The 21,027-nt window shown below is 40.1% G+C and overlaps 1 protein-coding gene across 1 annotated transcript in view; it reads right to left on the minus strand.

Annotated features, from left to right (window-relative positions):
* LOC104921202 (unconventional myosin-XV) overlaps positions 1-21,027 on the minus strand; it is a 39,171-nt gene that overhangs the window by 7,827 nt on the left and 10,317 nt on the right. The window contains exons 21-59 of the mRNA XM_027282378.1: positions 20,367-20,498; positions 19,553-19,678; positions 19,083-19,160; positions 18,689-18,834; positions 17,988-18,033; positions 17,700-17,824; positions 16,705-16,822; positions 16,421-16,596; positions 15,593-15,677; positions 15,433-15,465; positions 15,236-15,317; positions 14,962-15,092; positions 14,710-14,805; positions 14,307-14,435; positions 14,101-14,207; positions 13,796-13,974; positions 12,749-12,821; positions 12,381-12,572; positions 11,520-11,593; positions 11,363-11,436; positions 9,275-9,380; positions 9,065-9,133; positions 8,924-8,988; positions 8,480-8,836; positions 7,425-7,506; positions 7,218-7,310; positions 6,995-7,055; positions 6,569-6,662; positions 6,359-6,458; positions 5,400-5,515; positions 5,244-5,303; positions 4,998-5,073; positions 4,770-4,885; positions 4,553-4,671; positions 3,251-3,392; positions 2,735-2,846; positions 2,579-2,653; positions 459-664; positions 236-354 (exon numbers count right to left, since the gene is read on the minus strand). Coding sequence (XP_027138179.1) covers positions 236-354; positions 459-664; positions 2,579-2,653; positions 2,735-2,846; positions 3,251-3,392; positions 4,553-4,671; positions 4,770-4,885; positions 4,998-5,073; positions 5,244-5,303; positions 5,400-5,515; positions 6,359-6,458; positions 6,569-6,662; positions 6,995-7,055; positions 7,218-7,310; positions 7,425-7,506; positions 8,480-8,836; positions 8,924-8,988; positions 9,065-9,133; positions 9,275-9,380; positions 11,363-11,436; positions 11,520-11,593; positions 12,381-12,572; positions 12,749-12,821; positions 13,796-13,974; positions 14,101-14,207; positions 14,307-14,435; positions 14,710-14,805; positions 14,962-15,092; positions 15,236-15,317; positions 15,433-15,465; positions 15,593-15,677; positions 16,421-16,596; positions 16,705-16,822; positions 17,700-17,824; positions 17,988-18,033; positions 18,689-18,834; positions 19,083-19,160; positions 19,553-19,678; positions 20,367-20,498 — 4,370 coding nt within the window. The remainder of the gene's footprint in view (positions 1-235; positions 355-458; positions 665-2,578; positions 2,654-2,734; positions 2,847-3,250; positions 3,393-4,552; positions 4,672-4,769; positions 4,886-4,997; positions 5,074-5,243; positions 5,304-5,399; positions 5,516-6,358; positions 6,459-6,568; positions 6,663-6,994; positions 7,056-7,217; positions 7,311-7,424; positions 7,507-8,479; positions 8,837-8,923; positions 8,989-9,064; positions 9,134-9,274; positions 9,381-11,362; positions 11,437-11,519; positions 11,594-12,380; positions 12,573-12,748; positions 12,822-13,795; positions 13,975-14,100; positions 14,208-14,306; positions 14,436-14,709; positions 14,806-14,961; positions 15,093-15,235; positions 15,318-15,432; positions 15,466-15,592; positions 15,678-16,420; positions 16,597-16,704; positions 16,823-17,699; positions 17,825-17,987; positions 18,034-18,688; positions 18,835-19,082; positions 19,161-19,552; positions 19,679-20,366; positions 20,499-21,027) is intronic.

Here is a 21,027-nt window from a genome sequence, read left to right on the forward strand (position 1 = left end):
TGCATTACATTTTAGAATCTAATATGTTATTAATACGAAACACAGCTGTCAAATGAATGTAGTGGAACAATATGCAACAGAAATGTAGTGTAGTAGAAGTAAAATAGCAGTAATTAACCAGAGTACAAGCACCTATTACCTTAGGTAAGTAAATGTACTTGTAGTTATTTTACATCATTGGATTTAAGATGGTTACTCTGTGGGGTTAGTGTTTTTCTGTGTGAGGATGTCTCACCCTTTGCCTTTGGTTCCCTGCCTGAAGTACTTCTTGGCAAACTCCAGCATGTCATATTTGCTGTCTTGCAGGGCCCTTTCATCCAGATCTCCATCACCAAACCCATCAAGGGAAACTCTCTGAAAATCAAAGATTGACAGTGAAAAACAACGTGACACTCGGATCATTTCGACAGACCGAAAAGAATAATATACTGAATACGAGAGTGCGTGTGCCTGTGTACCTCAATTGTTTGATCTATCTCGTGTGCAGCCATGGTGGACGCTACGGCGACAGCGACGGCTGATGACACAGCGAACTGTCCTGCTCCTCCTCGAGGCTCTGACTTGCGGTCCAGTGGCAGCGACAGAAAGTCAGGAGCAGCGATTGGATGGACGCACTCGGCCGGGAACGCACCGGAGCGGCTGAACACGGCACCAAACTTCCAACCTGACGCACAAACAAACACAAGGCAGAGTGATTACAACACCCAGTCATACAAAAGAGCACACACCTGACTGCTTTGTGCTCTTAAACAAACCTCACCTCTGTTGTAAGCACTGATCACTATCTGTCTTTCCTCTAACAGCAGGCCAGTGTTTCATTTAATCCTTAACTACATGCTTTTCTCTTCCATTTACAAGACTTAACTCTCCCATGCGACTACGCTGATAATGTGGCACTAAATACAGCCAGTCTAATTAAGGATACTATACACATAAGTATTTCCGTCATTTGTGAAGACATTGCATTGACTGACATTAATTCCCTGCAGGATCAACCTAACATGAGCCATAATCACTACATGCCTTACGTTAATCTTTGTCCTAACGTAATCACCAGATCATTTAATTATATGTCTTTTATTAAACACTTAGATCTAAGGGGCCAATTGATAGTTTTATATTAACAATGCATCCAGTGACTATGTGTAATATGTAAGGACTCCTTCGTAGTGATGAACCCACGGAGGATGAGCACCAGATTCTCTAGTTCCCCTCAGCTCTGAGGTTTTTAGTTTCTTTTAACTCATTGTTTTTGGTTTTCCAGCCCACAACTTTACTGCTACAGTTCACTTCCACAGCTCTTAACAACTGTGTACCATGATAAACTCACTGGTTGCTATTTGCTCAGCAACAGATAATAAGTCAGAGAACGTTATCGATTATCTGGTGAACTAGCAATAAACATAGCAGAATATTTAGCAGATATTTCCCTTTGGAGTTGGTGGAGACCAAAACAGAGGTAAAAGGAGAATATTGATTTTACATTCAGGTGACCAGAAACACGACTCAAATATCAACTGTATAAGGCTATTTACAATTTGTTCTGTTGCAGTAAAGTGGGGATCAGTTTTTTGTCTCTAAGTACGTGGTGAGATCCCACAATGTGGTCACACATACAAGGTGTCCTTGCCACACCCCTAGACTATTATTTAAATCTGTAGCTTGAGAAATGTAGCCTTTTTACCCAATCTAAGGTCCAAGTGTGTCAGATTCAGGGCTCGATTTAGAGAATATGACAGAATTTAAACAATGTTAGTGTATAACAAGTGAAAATAAGATCATTATCTTTTTGTTATCTTAAATTGAACCTTTTATATCAACAGATGCGACTCCACCTGCCATGTTTCTATGGTAGCCCAGAACAGACAAACTAAATACTAGCTATAGATAGGACCTTTTGCTCATTCTTTACACATTTAGCGGCTACTGTAGTTTCCAACCCCCTGTAGGAAGGCTGTGCGTGTGAAACGAGGGGGGTGCAATCAGCAACTACACAGCTAGATAACAGATTGTACGATGTAGAATGGATTCAAATTGAGAAAATCTGACTCTTGTGTGAGTGCTATGTGATTAATTTATGGACGATTTTGAGGTCCAAATATCTAAAGTAAAAGAAACAATAAAAACATCATAGTAAATTAGAAAAACATGTGTGGAGGTACGCATTGAATTGAATTTGTCCTATCCAGTACCGGTTGAGCAATGGGATGGCGTGACTCCTCACCTGTGATCGCATTTCATCTTTTGCGCCCTCAAGAAATGACAAGAATCAATATTTTTTCAAATTGCATTGCCATCTTCCATCTGAAATGTAATTCTCTGTTACAGTATCATATTTAAAGAATGCTGGGGGCATTGTCAACATCACGGCGCCTACTTATCCTCGGCTCAAGATACCATCACACCTCCGGGGTATACAGACACAATCCAGGTTAGAAAAATCTTTCTAAGCTGTCAGTTGGAATTGTCACCTTGTTTATTTTTAGGCTTTCCATGATGCTAACATCTGGTTACGCCATGCAAAAAGGTGAAGTTTATAGATCTGATTTAGTTAAACTGAGAATTAATGAAAACTCACCAAAGTCTGCAGTGTCTCTTTTCAGCTCCTCCAAAAACACCACTTTCTTCCTCACCACACAGCCGTAGATATAACCTGGAGGACAAACACACGCTCGGATCATAGATTCACTTAGAAGATAACAGGATTTCGACTACATGTACACAAGCGTCTCACCCTTCTCCAGACCGTCCATAACCTGCAGCCTGATGATGTCACCTTTGTGAAAATTGAGCATTGCGCGGTCGTCTGTCACAAAGTTTCGCTCTGCAATCACATAGTCTGAATCCTGCAAGGAAGAAACAAACACACACACAAATGGATACTCTCACACTGTTACATAGTACTGTAATGTCATTTACATTTACAGCCTTTAGATTGGTGTTTACCCTCAACTTGACTCATGTGCTGCTGCTTCAGTTGCTGATTTTTCTCACAAAAAGGGAGTTTGTTATATACAATAGTGCAGATGAGTGGGATTGAGAAAAATAGTCAGCACCAGCACAAGAGGCGACTACTGTTCTGTTCATGTGTTAGCTGAAACTGTTTTCATAGTAGTGTTGTTTATTGATGAGCTGGGATCTAAACAATGCCATGAAATAACCATGACTGATTCATAATGTTTGTACAATGTTGTTACTGCAAACTCCAACCGGTTCTCATTTTAATGGTGTGTGTGTGTGTGTGCTGTACCTTTTTGATCTCACTGATGAAGGTGTCTATGAGATGTTTGACTTGTGGTGCCTTGGCTGAGAACAGGATTAATTTCTCATTGGTCAGATTGAACTCCAACATATTCTCAGAGGGGATGGTTACAAACAAAATGTCTGCATAGCTGAAAAAAATAAAGTGCAAAAGGTAATGATTAAATATGAATAATTCTGAAACAATATAGTTAATAACAGAACATACATGCTGAATGTACTAAATTTGTGATATAGTCTATTGCTATGAAAGCAAAGTCAGTGCTTTCGATAATTAAAGACAATCCATTTCTCTAATGCTCATAATTTATTTGTTACTCTAATGTGTCATTTTACTGGAAAAGTGGTATTTTCATCCATATTGTGATCCCATAGGAATGATGATTTTATTTTCATTTGAATCACTGGTTCCCAAACTATGATACGTGTACCACTGGTAGTACACAACTTCTCTTTAGTGTTATGTGGAGGAATGTCTGAAATATATTCGATTATACTTTATTTATCCCACAATGGGGAAATTCTCTTGTTACAGCAGCAGAAAGCAATACAGTAGGTGTAATATACACTATAGAAGTACAACAGAAAATAAAATAAAAATAGAAAAGGTAAAACAACAATAGACCACAGTATCCTTTAGTCTATACAATAAATAAGAAACCAATAAACAAACAACAGACAAACAACAGACATGTGTACAGATGTGCAAGAACGAGTACTAAAGGTGAAAGTGGCAAGATAGAAAAAATATTGTAAAGTACAATATTAGGAAGAGAAGTGCGGATCAGTACAACCTATTTCCCATCATATTAGCTCTGATTACTGAACCGGTGCAGTTCAGGATTTATCAGCAAACAATAAAAATACATTTTTAGGAAAACTGTCTCCTAATGTTAATGTAATAAATGTTAATGGTAGTACTTTTTTTTTCTGAGGTGCTCCATGGTATAAAAAGTTGTTTCATATGTTCTGAACAAAAACGGCTTCTTCACCAATAAATTAGCTGATATTAGACTCTCTCAGATAAAACAGCATCTCATCCAAGCAGTAATGACAGAATATAAAATATGGATATTAGCCTCAAGCATTCTATATATATTTTTATAACATTGGTTAAATATAAGCAGAAAAAAGTTATAGATAATCAGAAACTATTTGGTATGTGTTTGTGTGTGATTTATTATTCACCTGAATTGAACAGTAAATAGTAAAATACACACTGAATCTCCAAACAAGATAAAAGAAATCCTAACAAGAGTTTGCACACAAAGACAGAACAAGCGGAACATACGTGTAGGGTCGTAGGACTCTGAAGTAGTCTGGAGCTGCAGCGCTGCTTTTCACGGTCTTCAGCAGCTTAATACCGCTGTGGGACACTGACAACACCTGCACACCTGTTCCCACACTACCCTGCACACACACAAACACACACAAACATGCACAGGTTTAATAAGAATTAAAATAACACACTGAGTAATCATTATCGTCTGAGGATTTAACACCCTCACCGATGCAGGGAACAGACGGGAGAAGTATATTTCCCAGGTTTCCCTGGCCGCAGTGACAATTGTTTTCTTCACATGCTCCTCCACTGGATCCATATTCTGTTCGACCCCATGTTTAGCTGTGAGTCACACAAACACAAACACAGGAACTCATGAATGTCAAAGAGACATGTTTGCATTAGAGCATGCGGTCCAAAGAAGAAATGTGTGCAGGAAGAACAGACAGACTACCGAAAAGAGCTTTCATTTTCTGCCTTTCATCCCGGGTGATGCGAACACACGCCTCTGACAGAGTGTCGTTCACTATCTGCAGGAGAGGAGAGAAGGAAACAGGAGATGTAATGCTAGAAATAATAGTTTGATCTTTCTATGATTTTTCTAGAGAGAGGTAGAAAAGGTGAATGAATTAACAAAAGCATTGAATAATAATAATAAAAAAAGACTATTCATCCTGCCTTAATTCAACTCTTAGTTTACCTGTTTGAAAATGAGGTCCAGCACCAGAGGATTGTTGAAGCTGTCTTTAGGATAAAAAACCTGTAAAAGAAAGAAAAAAAATTACTCACAGTAGAATAACAAACAAACATTTTGGCAGTGGATTATGATATTTTTTTTGTATATGTAAGCACACACCTCCTTCCTGAGGTACAGTCTCCAGGGAACATTGGTGTAGGTGTAGTGCTCCTCGTTGGTGCTCTGATGAAGCTGTGTCTGGATGGTTTCTGTCTCTATAGGAAGCTCTCGAGAAACTGCACCAAATAAGTCAGGTTACGTTTTAGTTTCACCTTTATACAATGTCCTTAGTTTGACAAAACTGTAATAACTGTTTATGGTCTGTTGCTGTCTTCCTCTGGGACAGTTTGACTGCATTTCACAGCTGGTCAAAGGCCACTGCTGGGACATCATTTTATTGTCCTAATGTTGTTTTAATCTTGTTTAAAGAAGGTCAAGTGCACACAAGGCAACAGGACACATCTGTGTTCACAATTTGCATATCAGAAGGGTCATATAACACCCTGCCATCTACCTGCTGTGAGAACCAGTCTGTCCCTTTTTAACTGCCCGCCTGTCTGTACTCTTGACTTTGTCTGGAACATACTTATTATTTGTAAATAGGTTTGATATTTTTGTTAGCTGTGAACATGGAAATGAGGTAAACTGTCACTCTGGTCAACGTGACAAAGTGAAGTGACTGAGTGTAACAACTGGCACCTTTCAGAAGAGGTCACTGCTGAGTATTAGGGTTGATGAGTCTGGTTGTTTCAGGGTTTTGTTTTCTCCTACACTTAGTGCAGGTGTGGAAAATTATGTGCCATTGAGAGTCAACTGTTTGTAGAGTATTTGGTTAAAATAAAAGCATATTCAGAGGTACACAGATGTGGTTGTCAAAAATTCATAATGATGATTAAGTAAACATGCCAGCTTAAAGTTTAACCGTATAGATAAGGTGTTAAAATAATCAGAACTTTTGCTTAAAGGAACCCGGTGGAGGTACAAATCGACTGGAAGCTGATTGGAACAATGAAGGTTAAGCGTATGACTTATGACGTGGGAAATGTGTGTTAGATTTGCTCTTGTTAAAGTGAATGTACCTGGAGGAGGGATGGGGAGAGGACGATCAGGTGGTCTCGTCTTGGTCTTGGGGGGTTTGATTTCTTTTACTGCAGTTGATGAGGCAGCAGGACGTTTGGGCTGGACAGACACAAAAAGGTTCATGGCTATAACTGACATGCATGTTGCATGAATGCTGCATGCATTCTAGCATTTTATAGTACCTTGTGTAAGTGTGTATGTGTGTGTACCTGTGGAGCAGGAGGGTTGTCCATCTGTGGTTTGAGGATCTGTAAAGCTTCATCACGAGGGGTTTGCTTCTTCTTAAATTTCCCCTCTGGTCTCCTGAACACATTCAAACAGTGTCAACATCAGACATTACAGTTTGCAGGATTTTCTAACTACAAATTCAGTGTACCGTATCATGTGTGTGTTTGTACTCGGTTGTGTGCAAACACAATCATTCTGGTGTTGTGTGCTCACTGTGAGGAACAACGTCCCAGTCAGTCTCTGTTGGCGGTTTGTTGTAGCCAGGGCTCTACGGTATGCACAGTTAATTCTGAGGCTGGCTGTGCTTATTTACAAGCAAAAATCAATCATCTTAAAAATATGATTACTGTCCTCACTCCTCAACTCTTATGTGTGTGTTTTTCTTGTGTGTGTTTGTGAGACCTCACCTCTTGCCGGCTGGCAGCATATCCGGTGGTGGAGGCGGAGAGTTGTACCTTTTGATGATTTCTTTAAAAATATTATAAATGTAAGAATTATTTCAGTGTTTCAAGTCCAAATACTAAACAATGTGTCAGTTAGAAATCAAGAAATAAATAACTTTGTCGACAGCATGATCATGATTCTGTCTTATTGGATAAATCTCGTAATAAAGCCTTTTAATTCAGAAACCTTGAACATCATGGCTGGGGACGACGTGATCTATTATCTGAGGTGAGTACTTCACCACCTCTACAGCAGGGGGCGGAGATGTCTTCCCTGGAGCTAAAACAAACAAAAAAACACAGTCAATAAGATGTTTTGCTCTCGTGTAAAGCTCTTATAAATAAGAGTTTTAGTTCAAGGGTCTTTCTTTCATGCTTGTGCATTCTCTCCTACCAGACTTCCTCACTGGTGTGTCCTTATTTATGGGGACGCCTGGAGCCTTCCTCCGAGAACTGCTGTCCTTACCTGACTCACCCTGAAAAAGCCACACGGAGAGGACAGAGAGTTTTCATTCAAGCCTTCGCAAACATTTTGTGTCTCTTGTGAGTTGGTTGGAGTCAGGACAAAGTCAGAGCAGCACCAAAGAAGGAAGGGGGGAAAGGATATTGTACTGTACTGTGTAAAAAAAACAAAACAATTCAGCATGATTATTTCTGTTTTGGTGACATCCTTGATGCAAGGGTTGTTCTAGTGTTTTGAATGTTTTTGTGAAGTATGCAGGATTTCATGTCAAAACTACATAAAATGTATGTGTGTCAGCATATCAAAAAAAATGACTGAAAATCATGTAATTAAAATACTGGATATTAAATCATTAGACCAGAACACAAATGTTACTTCAGACACAAACTAACCTACTTAACTAAGATAGCAGAACAAAGACAGCAAAAAGCTATGGCACACTTAGCAGCAGCTGTAAGAGCCACATCTGCATTACCCCCAGTCCCATTTTGAAAATATTGTTTTAGATGTTGTTGTTGTTGTTTTTTATCTCATCCCACTTTCAAACTTTTAACTTCAAATATATTTAGTGATGTCTGTATGTGCCTCTATGTTCTTTGATGGGCTTTGTTTTTTTTCTTTTCTCACATCTGTATTTCAACAGAAATCTTCATTTCAATGAGATTACCTGATCATATAAAGGTTATTCATACACTTGCTTTCCTTTGACGTATGGAAATGAGCATGTTTCTAATCTTAGATCTTCTATTGATGCACTCCTGTATGTCTTTCAGCTCATCATCCTGACTACACAGTTCTTATTTTTATTACAAACAAACCACCCACTCTTGCCATTAAAAGAAACTGCATCTTGTCTTGTGCGCATATTTTTTTCCTGGGAGAAGTGTTGTTTCGTGTGGTTTAACATCTTTCATGAATTAAAAAGTACTGAATCATTATTTTATATGTCATTTCAGACAGTTACCTCACGTCTCAGAGTTACTGACCTGTGCAGTAGCCTTGGCTTTAGGCTGTCCTGACGTGGTTTTGTTCGTTTTGGTGGAGTTCGGCTGAGGGTTAGGCTCGGAGGCCTGAGGCTGAGCTGCAGGCTGAGCAGTAGGAGGATAGGGGCTGGGTGGGATGTTTTCTGCAACGTAGTGATTGGGGCTGAAGTTGGCGTAAGGGCTGGGTGGGATGTTAGCATATGGACTCGGGGGTATGACAACATAGGGGCTAGTGAAGGCGTACGGGCTGGGAGGGTGTGTTAGCAGAGGGCTCATGGGAGGGCTTGTAACCGGGGAGGTGGGGGGACTTGTCACTGGACTGCCAACCATGGCCATGGCCTGCATGGTCATCTGCTGGGCCTGAGAAACAAAAAGATGACGTATTAATCCCTCCAAAGAACAAGAGGAACAAAAAAAAAAAAACACAGATTCAGGTGGAGGGTTTACCATGATGATGGCCTGCTGGTTCATAATAGCCTGCTGCTGCTGGGCCACAACATTCTGCTGCATATCTGGAGAAGAAACACAGTAAACAACAGGAAGGAAGGACAAAAAACTACAGTGACTCTTGACACACTTGATACAAACCTGGTGTTACAGGTGCTACCGCAGCAACAGGAGGCGACATCACGCCTCCCACAGGAAGGACTCTCACAGCTGTGGAAGCAAAAACACACACACATCAAATTCCTGTGCTTGCTTTATTAAATGTGTTAGACACCTGGCAAAATTATGTAATTCACTATATTCATTGAAGAGTGAAGACAGTAAACAGTGAATGAGTGATTTCTGACTGACCCCCAGGTGGAGGTGGGGGGCCCGTTGACTGCCCATCCTGTTGCCACCCTCCTCCAACTCCACCAGCCCCCTTCATCCTGCTGGACAGTGCAGCTGATTCTATTTCCTGTGAAGGCAGACAGACTTTAGGATTGAACATGAGATTACAACATGAACACATCAGGAAACACAACCGCTCAACCGATGCTTTGGAGCATCACATAATCACCACATGTAGGTTTGAAAGGTCTCCAGTATATAATCTATATAATATATTTCATATGATATATAGTCTCTCAAGGTTCTCAGTCATCCAGGTCATCTTTCTTCAAGAAGTGTTAAATCTGGGGCAACCGAACTGAACTGAAGTAGCCTCTTGCATGAGAGGTGAAACCGATCTACAACCGAGTCCAGCTGCTCCAGATTTAACCCTCCTTAAAGAAAAAAAACGATACCTAGTTTGCTGCTTCACACACAGAAGACAGCAGTCGTATTGAGCTGACAAAAATGTATTACAATCAAACCACTACCAGAATTAACTCCTCCGCAGCTGTTCTGTATGTTCAGCTCAAAACAAGTAGCGCTTATACTGCACTATATTCAGTGGAGGTGACAAGTGTATTTAGAAGACTAGACTGTGGAGACACTACTTGGAGTGGTTTGATTAGTTTCTCTGGATGTGTTTGTTGACATTTCATTCTTGCATTGACTCTGCTGTCCTCTGTGAAGAGACAGAGCTACTTTTTAAGCCAGCAGGCGATGTATATATGAAGACTGACAGATAGATTTTTGCATTCTTTAACGGCCACATTTATAAGTTGATTTATATTTGTATGATTTATGTATAATCAGAGCACTTGTTGACTGACAGATCAGAGGAATCCCCATTCTTATGTGTGCAGCCGTTCCATCAGAAATCAGCCACTGACCCATAAATCCACAGGAGTATGTGTGTTTGTGGGCCATGTCTCATTAAATAGTAAGCCCTTCATTTGCCAGAGTGTCAGTTCCTCGTAAGCAGATCCCCGCGTTGCCTGGGTGGGAAATCACCATGGCGATCTAGTGCCTGTGACAGTTACGGTAACTGGGTAACGTAATAGGTTGCTGGGCGGGAGAGGTCTGTAGAACACATCTGATACATGCTAATTCCTGTCAGCCACATCCGATAGCACGGCTAACATTCACCACATCGCCGTCTCAGCTGAAGACTGATAGATCCAACATGGCCAACATTCTCTGCACCATTGCACTGACTAACATACGGATTTAACCCAATCAGCAATCATCGGATATTCCAACTATACTAAACTCTTACAGCTGTAATTTATAACAACTATAGTGTGGTGAGGTATAGTGTCTGTGGCGGAGGCAATGCATCATAAATGAGTTGACACAGGGAGCAGTGATCTAAGTATTAGCAAGTCAAACAGAGCTCAGCACAAACACACAGCTGCCATCTGCTATGTGAACAATAGTTTACAATACTCTACACTGCTTGTGTTCATGTGCAACTAGCAAACCAGACTTAGTCTGTACCACTAAAAAAAACATATGTGATCAGGCTTTTAGAGGATTTATATTCCATTACACTGTCTCTGGATTAAAGATAAACCACCTTTGAAATACATCTGCACACTATAACAAGTATTATTCCATTTGACACGTTGTACATATTTAGTAGACTTCTAGTATTTGATTTTCATCTTGTGTTTGTTATGCACCAATATACCAAGACAGATTAATTTTATATGAAAATCTACTTGGCAATAAACTTTTTTTTCCTGATTCTGATTAATTGAATCTATTACTGCGCATTAGTATTTTGCTTGTTTTTAGTTTATACAGTATACTACATAAAGGTGCCTTTTCTTCTTCTTTATCTATTGACGTATTTACTTCCTCCTCTCTGTCACAGACCGTGCACACATCAAAATGCACGGCTGTTGGCAATATAAACAAATATGTACGTTACAATATGATGTAGGTTCACTTCATGGTAACTACTAGAAAAAATAAAGGAGCTTTACAGTGACCAGCAGTAAATGTTTGACACAGAAATCCCTTCTCAGGTTGTCAAGTAGGTCAGCGTGAGTAAATTATGTAACTTACCCCAGTTCCGTCAGACAGCACAGGGTCAAACAGGCTGTCGAGGTAACGATCCATCCCTTTCTGAGGCTCAAAGTCTGTGAGAGGAGAGAAGAGCACTTCATAGTCTACTGTTATTTAAAATCAATGTGTGAGCGTTCATATGTTTGTTTATGTATACCTTGTATATCAGAGCCAGGTATCGTTGAAGGTATGACATCTTCCTTCAGGTCAAACCCACCACCCAACAGGCTTCTGTAAAACAATAAGATAACATTGTATATATAACTACAGTCTTTTCAACTGTATGCAAACCTAGCAGAGGTGGAAGAGATACCTAAAACGTTTACAGTAAAAGTACATAAATATCATCATGAAAATCAACAACATCTTACAACAGTACAACTGAAGGTAATGTGTTCTGTTCCCCTGATCATATATGACATTATTAATTCCTTAATACTGAGGCACAAGTAACATTTGTAGCTGGTTTAGATGGAGTTTTCAGCTTAACTGCTTTATATACAGCTAGTTTAGCCCAGTGGTTCCCAATATAGGGGTCAGGTTGCCTACAAAAGGTCACAGTATAAAATTGTGAGGTGTGAGATGAACAATGTGAGAGAAAAGAATAAAATCAAAGTTCTGCTGCACAAATTTGTATTCATTTTTGGACACTTTTGATCCTTGTTTTCTGTGAAAAGTTGAATATTTTTAACAGTTTAAATGAAACCATCTATGAGGTGTGAAGGGGAAATGTCTCCATGGAAGAACTGCTTAGGACTCAAACATCTGAAAGCTGTGACAAGGAGCCCCAAATAAACACTTTTTATTTTATTGTATTTCATAAGCTTCACATAGGGAAAATCATAAAACAGCATAAAATGGAAAGAAGTAAAAGTACTTGAAACTGTATATAATTGAGTTAATGTACTTAGTTACTTTCCAACACGTAAACAGACAATCTCATCTTTATGATAGTTGGAGGGGTTCATGAAATCTGAGGATATCAGTGTGTGTGTGTGTGTGTGTGTGTTTGTCTTACATGCTGGCATTGGCCCGCACTCTGGTGGGCTCCTGTGCAGAGATGATAAAGTAGCTACTATGTTTAGGGAAGTCAGCAGGAAGCTCCAGGTCAGACATCAGATCCAGAACGTAGTCTGAGCCCTCCAGCTCCACCCACTGAGCTGGCTCCTTCAGCAACACTGACCAGCCTCGACGGCCCTCCACCACACCCCTACACACACACACACACACACACACACACACACACACACACACACACACACACACACACACACAAATGCATACACATAAACATGTTTAAGAATAAATCTCTTTTGGTTTTCTTTGTTCATTTCTTTGTAATCCAATCCGTATGTTTAGTGCTTCTGTTTCACAGTAAGCTGATACCTGTGTTGTAAGATGTCTTTGGCCATTTCCTCTCCTGTCGTCCAGGAGTGTAGAGGACACAGGAAGGACACACCTGAAGGAGAAAGAAGAGACATGGTGCAGGTATGAAAATAGCTTCTGATGTAGAGTAATTACAAAACAAAAACTTCAAAGGTGAAAAGATGCGGTGTGTTCCCTCATCTTGTAACCAAGAGCCATTTCTATCAAGTTATATAACAATCTCCCAACTGTATCACTAAAACAAAGTTGCAAGCAACCTCCCCTGCCTGTGTATGAAGATTTATGCAGACACCAGCACCAACAAACAGACACAAACACAGCCAGTGAACCGGAGGGAGTATCAGGTGTTGTCTAATCCTCAGTAGACTTGCCAAAAGGCCAGAGGACAGATTAGCTGGATGAGAGGAGGAAATGAGAGAGAGACAGATAACTCTTCCATGCTGAATAGTGCACACATTGACTAGGCTCAGGTAAAAAAACAAACAAACAAACAGAAAAGGCAGAAAGTTGAGGTTGGGGGAGAGAAGGTCAAGGTCAGATGGAGTAAAAATAAATAGGCTCTAAATTTACAATGCATATTACTTATATTATTGTATGCTAGATTGTGACACATATTACTGTTCTGTGTTGTTAATATATTTGCATATTTAAGCACTGTGTAGAGTTGCAGCCTGTGATTTAGACACAATTCTTATAGACATTACAATACAAAAGCAAATGCCAATAAAAACATAGAAAGTTACACACTCAGCCTAATTTATTTAACTTGTTTTTATCTCAATATACAATATCTCTTTTACAAGAGACACATGGCCAAAATGGGAGCATAAAATAAAATAAAAAAGAGTGACCACAGATGCAGATGGTGGTCCAGTGCCTTGCTCAAGGGTGCTGCAGATGTAGCAGACGGCTCATTTCTATCTATCCAACATTTTGCAACTCGTTGAGTATAAAATCCCCTCTTTGATCACTTAACGTGTGTTGTATGTGTGTGTGTGTGTGTGTGTGTGTGTGTGTGTGTGTGTGCACGTGTGTCTGTGTTCTCACCATCGAAGCAGTGTATGTGCAGAACAGTGTGAGCTCTCTTGCGATTGGCGGTCCACTCTAGTAGACAAGGCGGGTATGTGCGGACATACTCCGGGCCGACGTTCAACCGCTGCAGAGCTTGAAGCAGACGGGACTGACACACACAGTCGTAGCCCTCTGGCCCATAGTCAGACACAAACCTACAACAAGAAGTACAATGAATGTACAAAACAACTACTGAAATCACAGATCAGAGGCATGCACAGAAAAGTAGGCAATAAACACAAGGTACAGTAATGTAAAGATATTTCACAAGTGTTTCTTACTTCAGCAAGTACTTGGCGAGTCTTTGAGAGGGCAGGAAGGCAGAAAGACAGGACGAGAGGAGGAGCCAACCACGCTCTGAATTCAAAATATTAGGATTCCTCCACACCTAATGAAGAAGTGAAAGTTAATTCAAAATAAGATTATGTGCAATAATAGTGAAAGATTCTGTCTTATTTGATTTGACTGGCTAGAAAGACGAGCTTACCTGATTGGCTATTTGAGCCAAGATCTCATCTCGTAGGTTGGGATTGGCAAGTCCCCTCTGGATGATGTAGTTCCCAAACAGATTCTCCTGAGCCCCGTTCAAGTTCGGATCACCCATAAATCTTAGTATCTATCGAAAGCAAAGACACAGTTTACACCTTACCAACCTGTGTAACAAGCTTTCCTAAAGGTCCTTACTCTTAGCTTGTCACATTATGCTTCAGCTTGCTTGCAAAATACAGCATGCACATCATAGTCTGAATCAGTGACTCGTGTGACATTGTACCATTTCTCAGGCAGCCACATGGTGGTAAAATCAAGTTTTGTAGGCAGGCATACTTTCTTGTCATCTTACAGTACAGGACATTTGTCTAGGTTTGCAGAATGTAAATGTAAACATGTACCAGAATGAAAATGTTCACAGCTCCTTGTTTTAGCTCCGCGTCCATTCGGATCAGAGAATCCTCCACCGGCGTAGTCACCATCCCAAACAGTGGCTCCTACAACACACACAGTGCTTACAATGTTGAACTGCATCGACACTGTCCTGTGTCGAGTGAAGTTCACTAAGGATAACTTGTTTTATTCATGTGTTCACACAGTTTTCCATGTAGACATCATGCTTTCTGTATGTGTGTATGTATGTGTGGGTTTACCCTAAATATGGCCCGGATGTAGTGTGTCATGAGGTAGTTGTTGATATCCAGGGGCAGGGTCAGCTGGGGGTCAATCTGAACCTTTGGAGCCTGGACAACTGCCAAGCAGTCAGAATGCAGCTCTTCACCACCTGCACACACACACACACACAGTAGGCCATGTGTTATCACAGAAATATGACATTAAACATACTTCAGCACACCTGAGAACAAGATGAAACACATCCGATGGTGTACGTTTAAGTTTATTCTCTGACTCTGCATGTGTACATACCTGAGGCTGCCTGTAGCAAGCCTGCCAGCTCAGCAGGTATAGGCAGTGTTGTCACATTCATCACTTCCCTGTTGATGCGATCCTACACACATCACAAACACGTAAACACACATATTGACTTACGTATATTACACACTAATCTCTTTTTCAAAATGTGTCTCTCCTCCCTCTTTTACTGTATTTCATCGTTCCCTCACCTCTTCTGCCTTCCTTGCAACTTCCACCACTGTCTGACAGAAAGACAACAGCATCACACTTCACACATTTGTTTTTGTTTTTATTCACTTTAATTCAATCACAAATTCTGCAGATGTCCCCCCCCCCTTATTCACACAGACAAAAACACAGCGTGCATACCCTCATGTAACGCTGGCGGTTGACGACAAGCAGCACAGTGGAACGGAACCTGATGAGGCATTTCCTCCTGTGAATAATCTGTTTTCTGTTCGGGAATAGCAATAAGCGTGGAAGATGGATTATTCACACAGACGCATTTAGAGAGTGGAAAGTAGGAGAAAGAAGTTGAAGGAGTTGGTTGCAAGTGTGTAAAAATGTGCATACAAAAACATTAAGTACTATAAAAACATTCTCATGAAAGATGCAGATGTATGATTTTTTTTTTTTTTTGCATTTTACTGTAACGTCAATCGCTGTAATTAGAACAGGCAGCACAATGGGTGCAGCAAGATTTGTGCTAATCACACTTATAGAGTTAGTTATCATTTCAGCGCATGATGAGTCAATTCCCTAAACCCATCAAAGCATGACCAACGATCGCTGAAACATCATTACAGATTCAAAATGTTTGACCTTGAGTTTATTGCCACTTTAGTGCCTTCATTAAGCCAGTAAGTGAATTTTAACACTTTCAAATAAAATGCAAATTTGCGTCACGTCTCCACGTTCTGTGAGACTGGCAGCGAGCTAGAAATCTATCGCCTTTGATGGACGAGCACAGCCTGAATCCTCTGGCCTTGTCTCCTTACATCAAGGACAAAAGAAGCAGATTGTCTGTGATAAGCTTTGACCTATTTGGTGCTGTGAAACCAAACACTAAATCCTAAATTGCAGGAGCTGAGAACTGAAACTCCAGACAAGACAGATGATTTGATTTAAAGGCGTCATGAGCCGTTAAATTTAAGAGCTAAAAACCTATCCTTGTCGTTGACCTCAGGTGAACGTTACCTGGCCACGTAGCCTTTGCTACGAGCTTGAAACAGGACCACGCGTCGTCGGAATTTGAGAAAGTTCTTTCGGATGAAACACATGCGAGTGACTCTCTGTAGCGCCATGGCGGCCAAGTTCAGCACACGATCACGCTTCCCCTCCAAGAGCTGGTACAGATCCTCTTTCAGGAAAATCTAACAAGCACACACAGACACACAAATCTAAGTTAAACAGTATTTATTTCTGATGTTTGATTAATCTGACCTCATCTTGTGTATGTGCATGTTACTGAGAAAGCTCACCTTACTGACTCCCAGTTGATACGAACCGGGCTTGACCGGTCCGAGCTTGTGGAGCATGATGACACAGTTCTCTCCGTCTGCAGGTGGCAGTTCCCTCAGGCAGAGCAGGGATTTATACCTGTGTGCCGACAGACTAATTTAAAATAAGAATCCAACATGAAAGTAAGCTACAGCCTGTGTCTTAACTCTTTGTGTCTTTTTGACTGTGAACCTGAGAGACCAAGCGTGGAGTTAAAGAAGTTTTATTACTAGGTTCAGGAACAAAGACCATGCCTTAAACTCATCCGCACCAAAAGTACTAAAGCACACCGTATCTGTTCACTCCCTCTTTGACTCACACACCCACCTTTTCTCTGTCTCCCATGTCTTTTCACTCTCTTTCATTCCGAGACGGGAACTACTAGGGCTCTAATCCATAGAGCGACGAAGAGACTGATCCCTCAACTTCCTCCAAACTACTACTACGAATCTACCCTCATCCCTTCATCCTCGCCTCCTTTGCACCATCAATCATCCCTCCTACAGAACACCATGTTGGTTCATCTTTAGCCACAATATGCCACAAACCTGTCTGTATTGTGGGTTCTGGTAATTAAGTATTAGCTTGCATTAAATAGTTTTAGTATGAATTTGACTGACTGTGCATGACTCTGAAACTATTTTTCTGTAATACTGTAAGTCAGACTACTTTGGCAGCGAGTGAGGAGGCTAGAGGAACCAGAGGTGCCGTGAGATCAACTGATTTCAGCAGCTTTTCTACTACAGGAGCTGGCAAGTGCCAGATAGATATTTCAGCATGAAGAAATTGGTGCGTGAATTGTCCTCTTGCTAAAAAAAGGCAGATAATTCAACCAATTTGACAAGCTGAATGCAGTGCAGAAACAGAAACCTGAAGCAGAGGCTGATAAAGGCTGCAGTATATTTTAGATTACACGGTTTAATTAGAGCTTAAATTTCTCCCCAAATAAACCTAATATGAAAAGTAAATTACAAACCTTTTTAGGAAGCTTAGAAAGGGGAATCTGAATGGGTAACCGTCCTTCCTGATTTGGATGGTCTCCATAATACCAGAGTAATGTAGCTGAGTGGTGACCAGCTCCATGTCAAACACTCCAGGCTCCTACACACACACACACACACACACACACACACACACACACACATAAAAGCATACACATAATACACATGAGCTGTATATATCAGATTGATTCAAATTAAAATCAAATCCAATTAAAAAAGCAAACACTGCAAACCTGCACACATCATCCAACTTGCAAATATACCTTATGATGGTTTGGCTTGATGCATCGCACAAAATAAGGGTTACACCTGTCACAGATAGATGAGAACGAATGGATGGATAAATGAATGTATGATTTAATGAAGGCTTAGCAGATAAGTCCTGTGCAAGGAAGTCAACTTTCCACCTGAAAGGAAACTTTCTTAACAGAAAGCAATAGTGTTGCATGGTTTGATAGTTAAATCTACATATCAACTTCCAACTTCTTTGCATCTATAAAGAGACGTGATTAAGCCAAACATCATCAACCCAAAATAACCGGTACAGAGTTCTACAGTACAGAGGTTGATTATAACTGATGTCACACTAATGCAAAACAGTGTTTATTTGGCTATAGTTCAGTATATGTGTCACTCACACACTTAGTCTCTGTATTGTGCAATATCTCACAGTGAATTCTTGACACCTACATGATAAATTACAGCGTGATTCATCATTATTTTGCGTCAACACTAACAGGTTCAATATGACATAAGCATAATTTACATGTCTGCCTTCTCAGGAGCAAAGCATGCAGTTAATGTGGGATAAGGGCTCTACACAGAGCATAGAAATGACACAATTTGGAGACCAATGAGTCAGATACAACACAACTTTGCCATTTTCTACTGATTTTATAAAGGTGTATGTTAGAGGTTTCCACATTGTCCTAAATGTTATATAAGGTTTAGTGTACTTCTTTACCTTTCCATCTTCTCCAGCAGCTCCTGCAGGCTGTTCTGGAACTTAGCGCTGACTGTGTTGGCCTGACAACGACGAGCCGTACTGCTGCGCCGCACATTAGACCGAGCCATAGACTCCGAGTGCTTTAAAAAGAGGCTGGATACCATCTGTATAAACACACACACACACATACAACACAGAGGACAAAGATGTAAGCTAAAGTGTGAACAGTCAATCCTGAGTATCCTGTTGTAGAGCAGGCAGATAATGTAGTCAAAACACATATTTATATTGTGCCACACCATCAATTTACAATATGATGTGCAACAATCTTGATATTTAAATGTAATTTAAGGTCACAGCTTATGCTTACTTGGGGAAAGTCTTAATAAAAAAGTGTATTTGCACATCTCACTCTGTTCTTGCTCTGGATGAAGAGGTCTAAAACATCCTGGCGAACCACGTCGTAGTTCTTGTCCAAAAACTTTTGCACCTGCATCAAAAGATAATTAGAAATTTGTTTGAACGAAATTAGATTCAATAAGATATTGTGGGAAAATAACAGCTCTGTGTGTGTTAATCCAAGAGAGAGTGTTAAGAGTCAAGGACAAAAATGAAAAAAGAAATATCAGAGGTGGATTTGCTTCGGGAGATTAGATTCTATGAGCATAACACAACATTAATGTCAGAAAACTCAATAAACAGCTTATTGTTTCTTATTCTTACTCCTTCTTACATATCTGGAGATTGTGTGGGCACATGAATCATTCCTACATTAAGAAAAGAAAGAAAGAAAGAAAGAAAGAAAGAAAGAAAGAAAGAAAGAAAGAAAGAAAGAAAGAAAGAAAGAAAGAAAGAAAGAAAGAAAGAAAGAAAGAAATGTACCTGGTATGTGACCTTCCCAGCGTAGTGTTTCAGGGTGAACTCTGGCAGTGGCATCTTTGGCCTGGCATATAACGGGTCGTTTCCATGGTGATAGTGGCACTTCTGAAGGAAGGTGTGGTCTGTTGCCTAGCAATGATTGAGGCGGAGATGGTTAATGGTTGGTGAGCCATGGAAATGAAATCTCTACAGTGCAAACACATGTTGCCTGTGTGTGTTGAGCAGATTGCCTCAGTCGGTTACTCATGTAACACCGTGTTCATATTTCACTTTGAGAATTGGAGACACTTCATAATACGTTTATCTCAATATGAGCTCAGTCATTTTCTGACATTAGGAGCCATCGGGAATAATGATAACTTCAGCCAGGCAATTAAGTGAGCATAAGGGATAGTTTGGTATCGATTGAATCTGGCTATAATACACCTCGGTGTCCTGATTTATGAGAAATTCAATCAGAGGTTTTTTTTTTACTCCATTTCAAAATCGAGGTATGAAATATTTGAATTATGAGTTATTGTCCGCTCACACTTTTTTCTTATTACATCTAAATAAGGTAAAATGTCAAAAGTTTCTTGAATCTAATCTTAACTAAAGGACACAGGTTCACCGCAGGAGTCTGTCTGTTGGCTGGATCTTTGTGCACTCAGAGAACGGGTTTTCAATGGAGCACTGAATTATTAACGGCCTTTTGCTTTAATCAAGTACTGTTTGTATTAATTAATCTTATTTTCAATTCACTTACATCAATAACAGCTGCGTTTATTATACCATAACTTTGAAAATTAAGAGTTTAGTTCAACAGGTGTGGATGTACCTGAGGGAAACCAGACTGATCATCCAGTATGCGCAGTATCCCATGAGGCTTAGCGGCGATCAGGTCAAGACAGGCCTGGTTGTGGCTGACGGGCTGCTGCTGCCACTGGATCTGTTCCCGCATGTACTCCTCCTACATACACACAGCACAAAAGTTAATCAGGTTGCTGCATATAAAACTGTTTCCAGCTTTCGCTTCAGTTGAAGTATTACTGTGCCAACTATAGTCTGTGAGATTTAATGACCCCCTCCACATTTACAAAAGCCTCTTTGCATGAGAGTCAGGTTACAAACAAGGGTTTATATCTTCATTCATTCATCATAAAATTAACACTTTTTTAACACTGCTGAGTCTTTTTTTGGATTTAGCTAAAAACAAAAGTCATGTTGAGCTCAGATCGCTCAGATTTAAGGCTCCAGACACTCCAGAAATACTAAACATGTGAGAATTAATTTGGTGTTCTGCATGTAAAAAATCCACAATTTGGCTGACAAGTATTTTTAAACATTACATTACATAAGTTACATTGAACTGTTTTCAAAGGCTTTGCAATCATACATTTTCTATATAAACACACAAGAAACCTGGTTTCACTGTAATACTGCAAATCTGTGTCTACTGTAAGTTCACTGTTCACTGCAGCAGATCAATATTCACATTT

Source organism: Larimichthys crocea, chromosome X (assembly GCF_000972845.2).
Source record: "Larimichthys crocea isolate SSNF chromosome X, L_crocea_2.0, whole genome shotgun sequence".
Classification (NCBI taxonomy): domain Eukaryota; kingdom Metazoa; phylum Chordata; class Actinopteri; family Sciaenidae; genus Larimichthys; species Larimichthys crocea.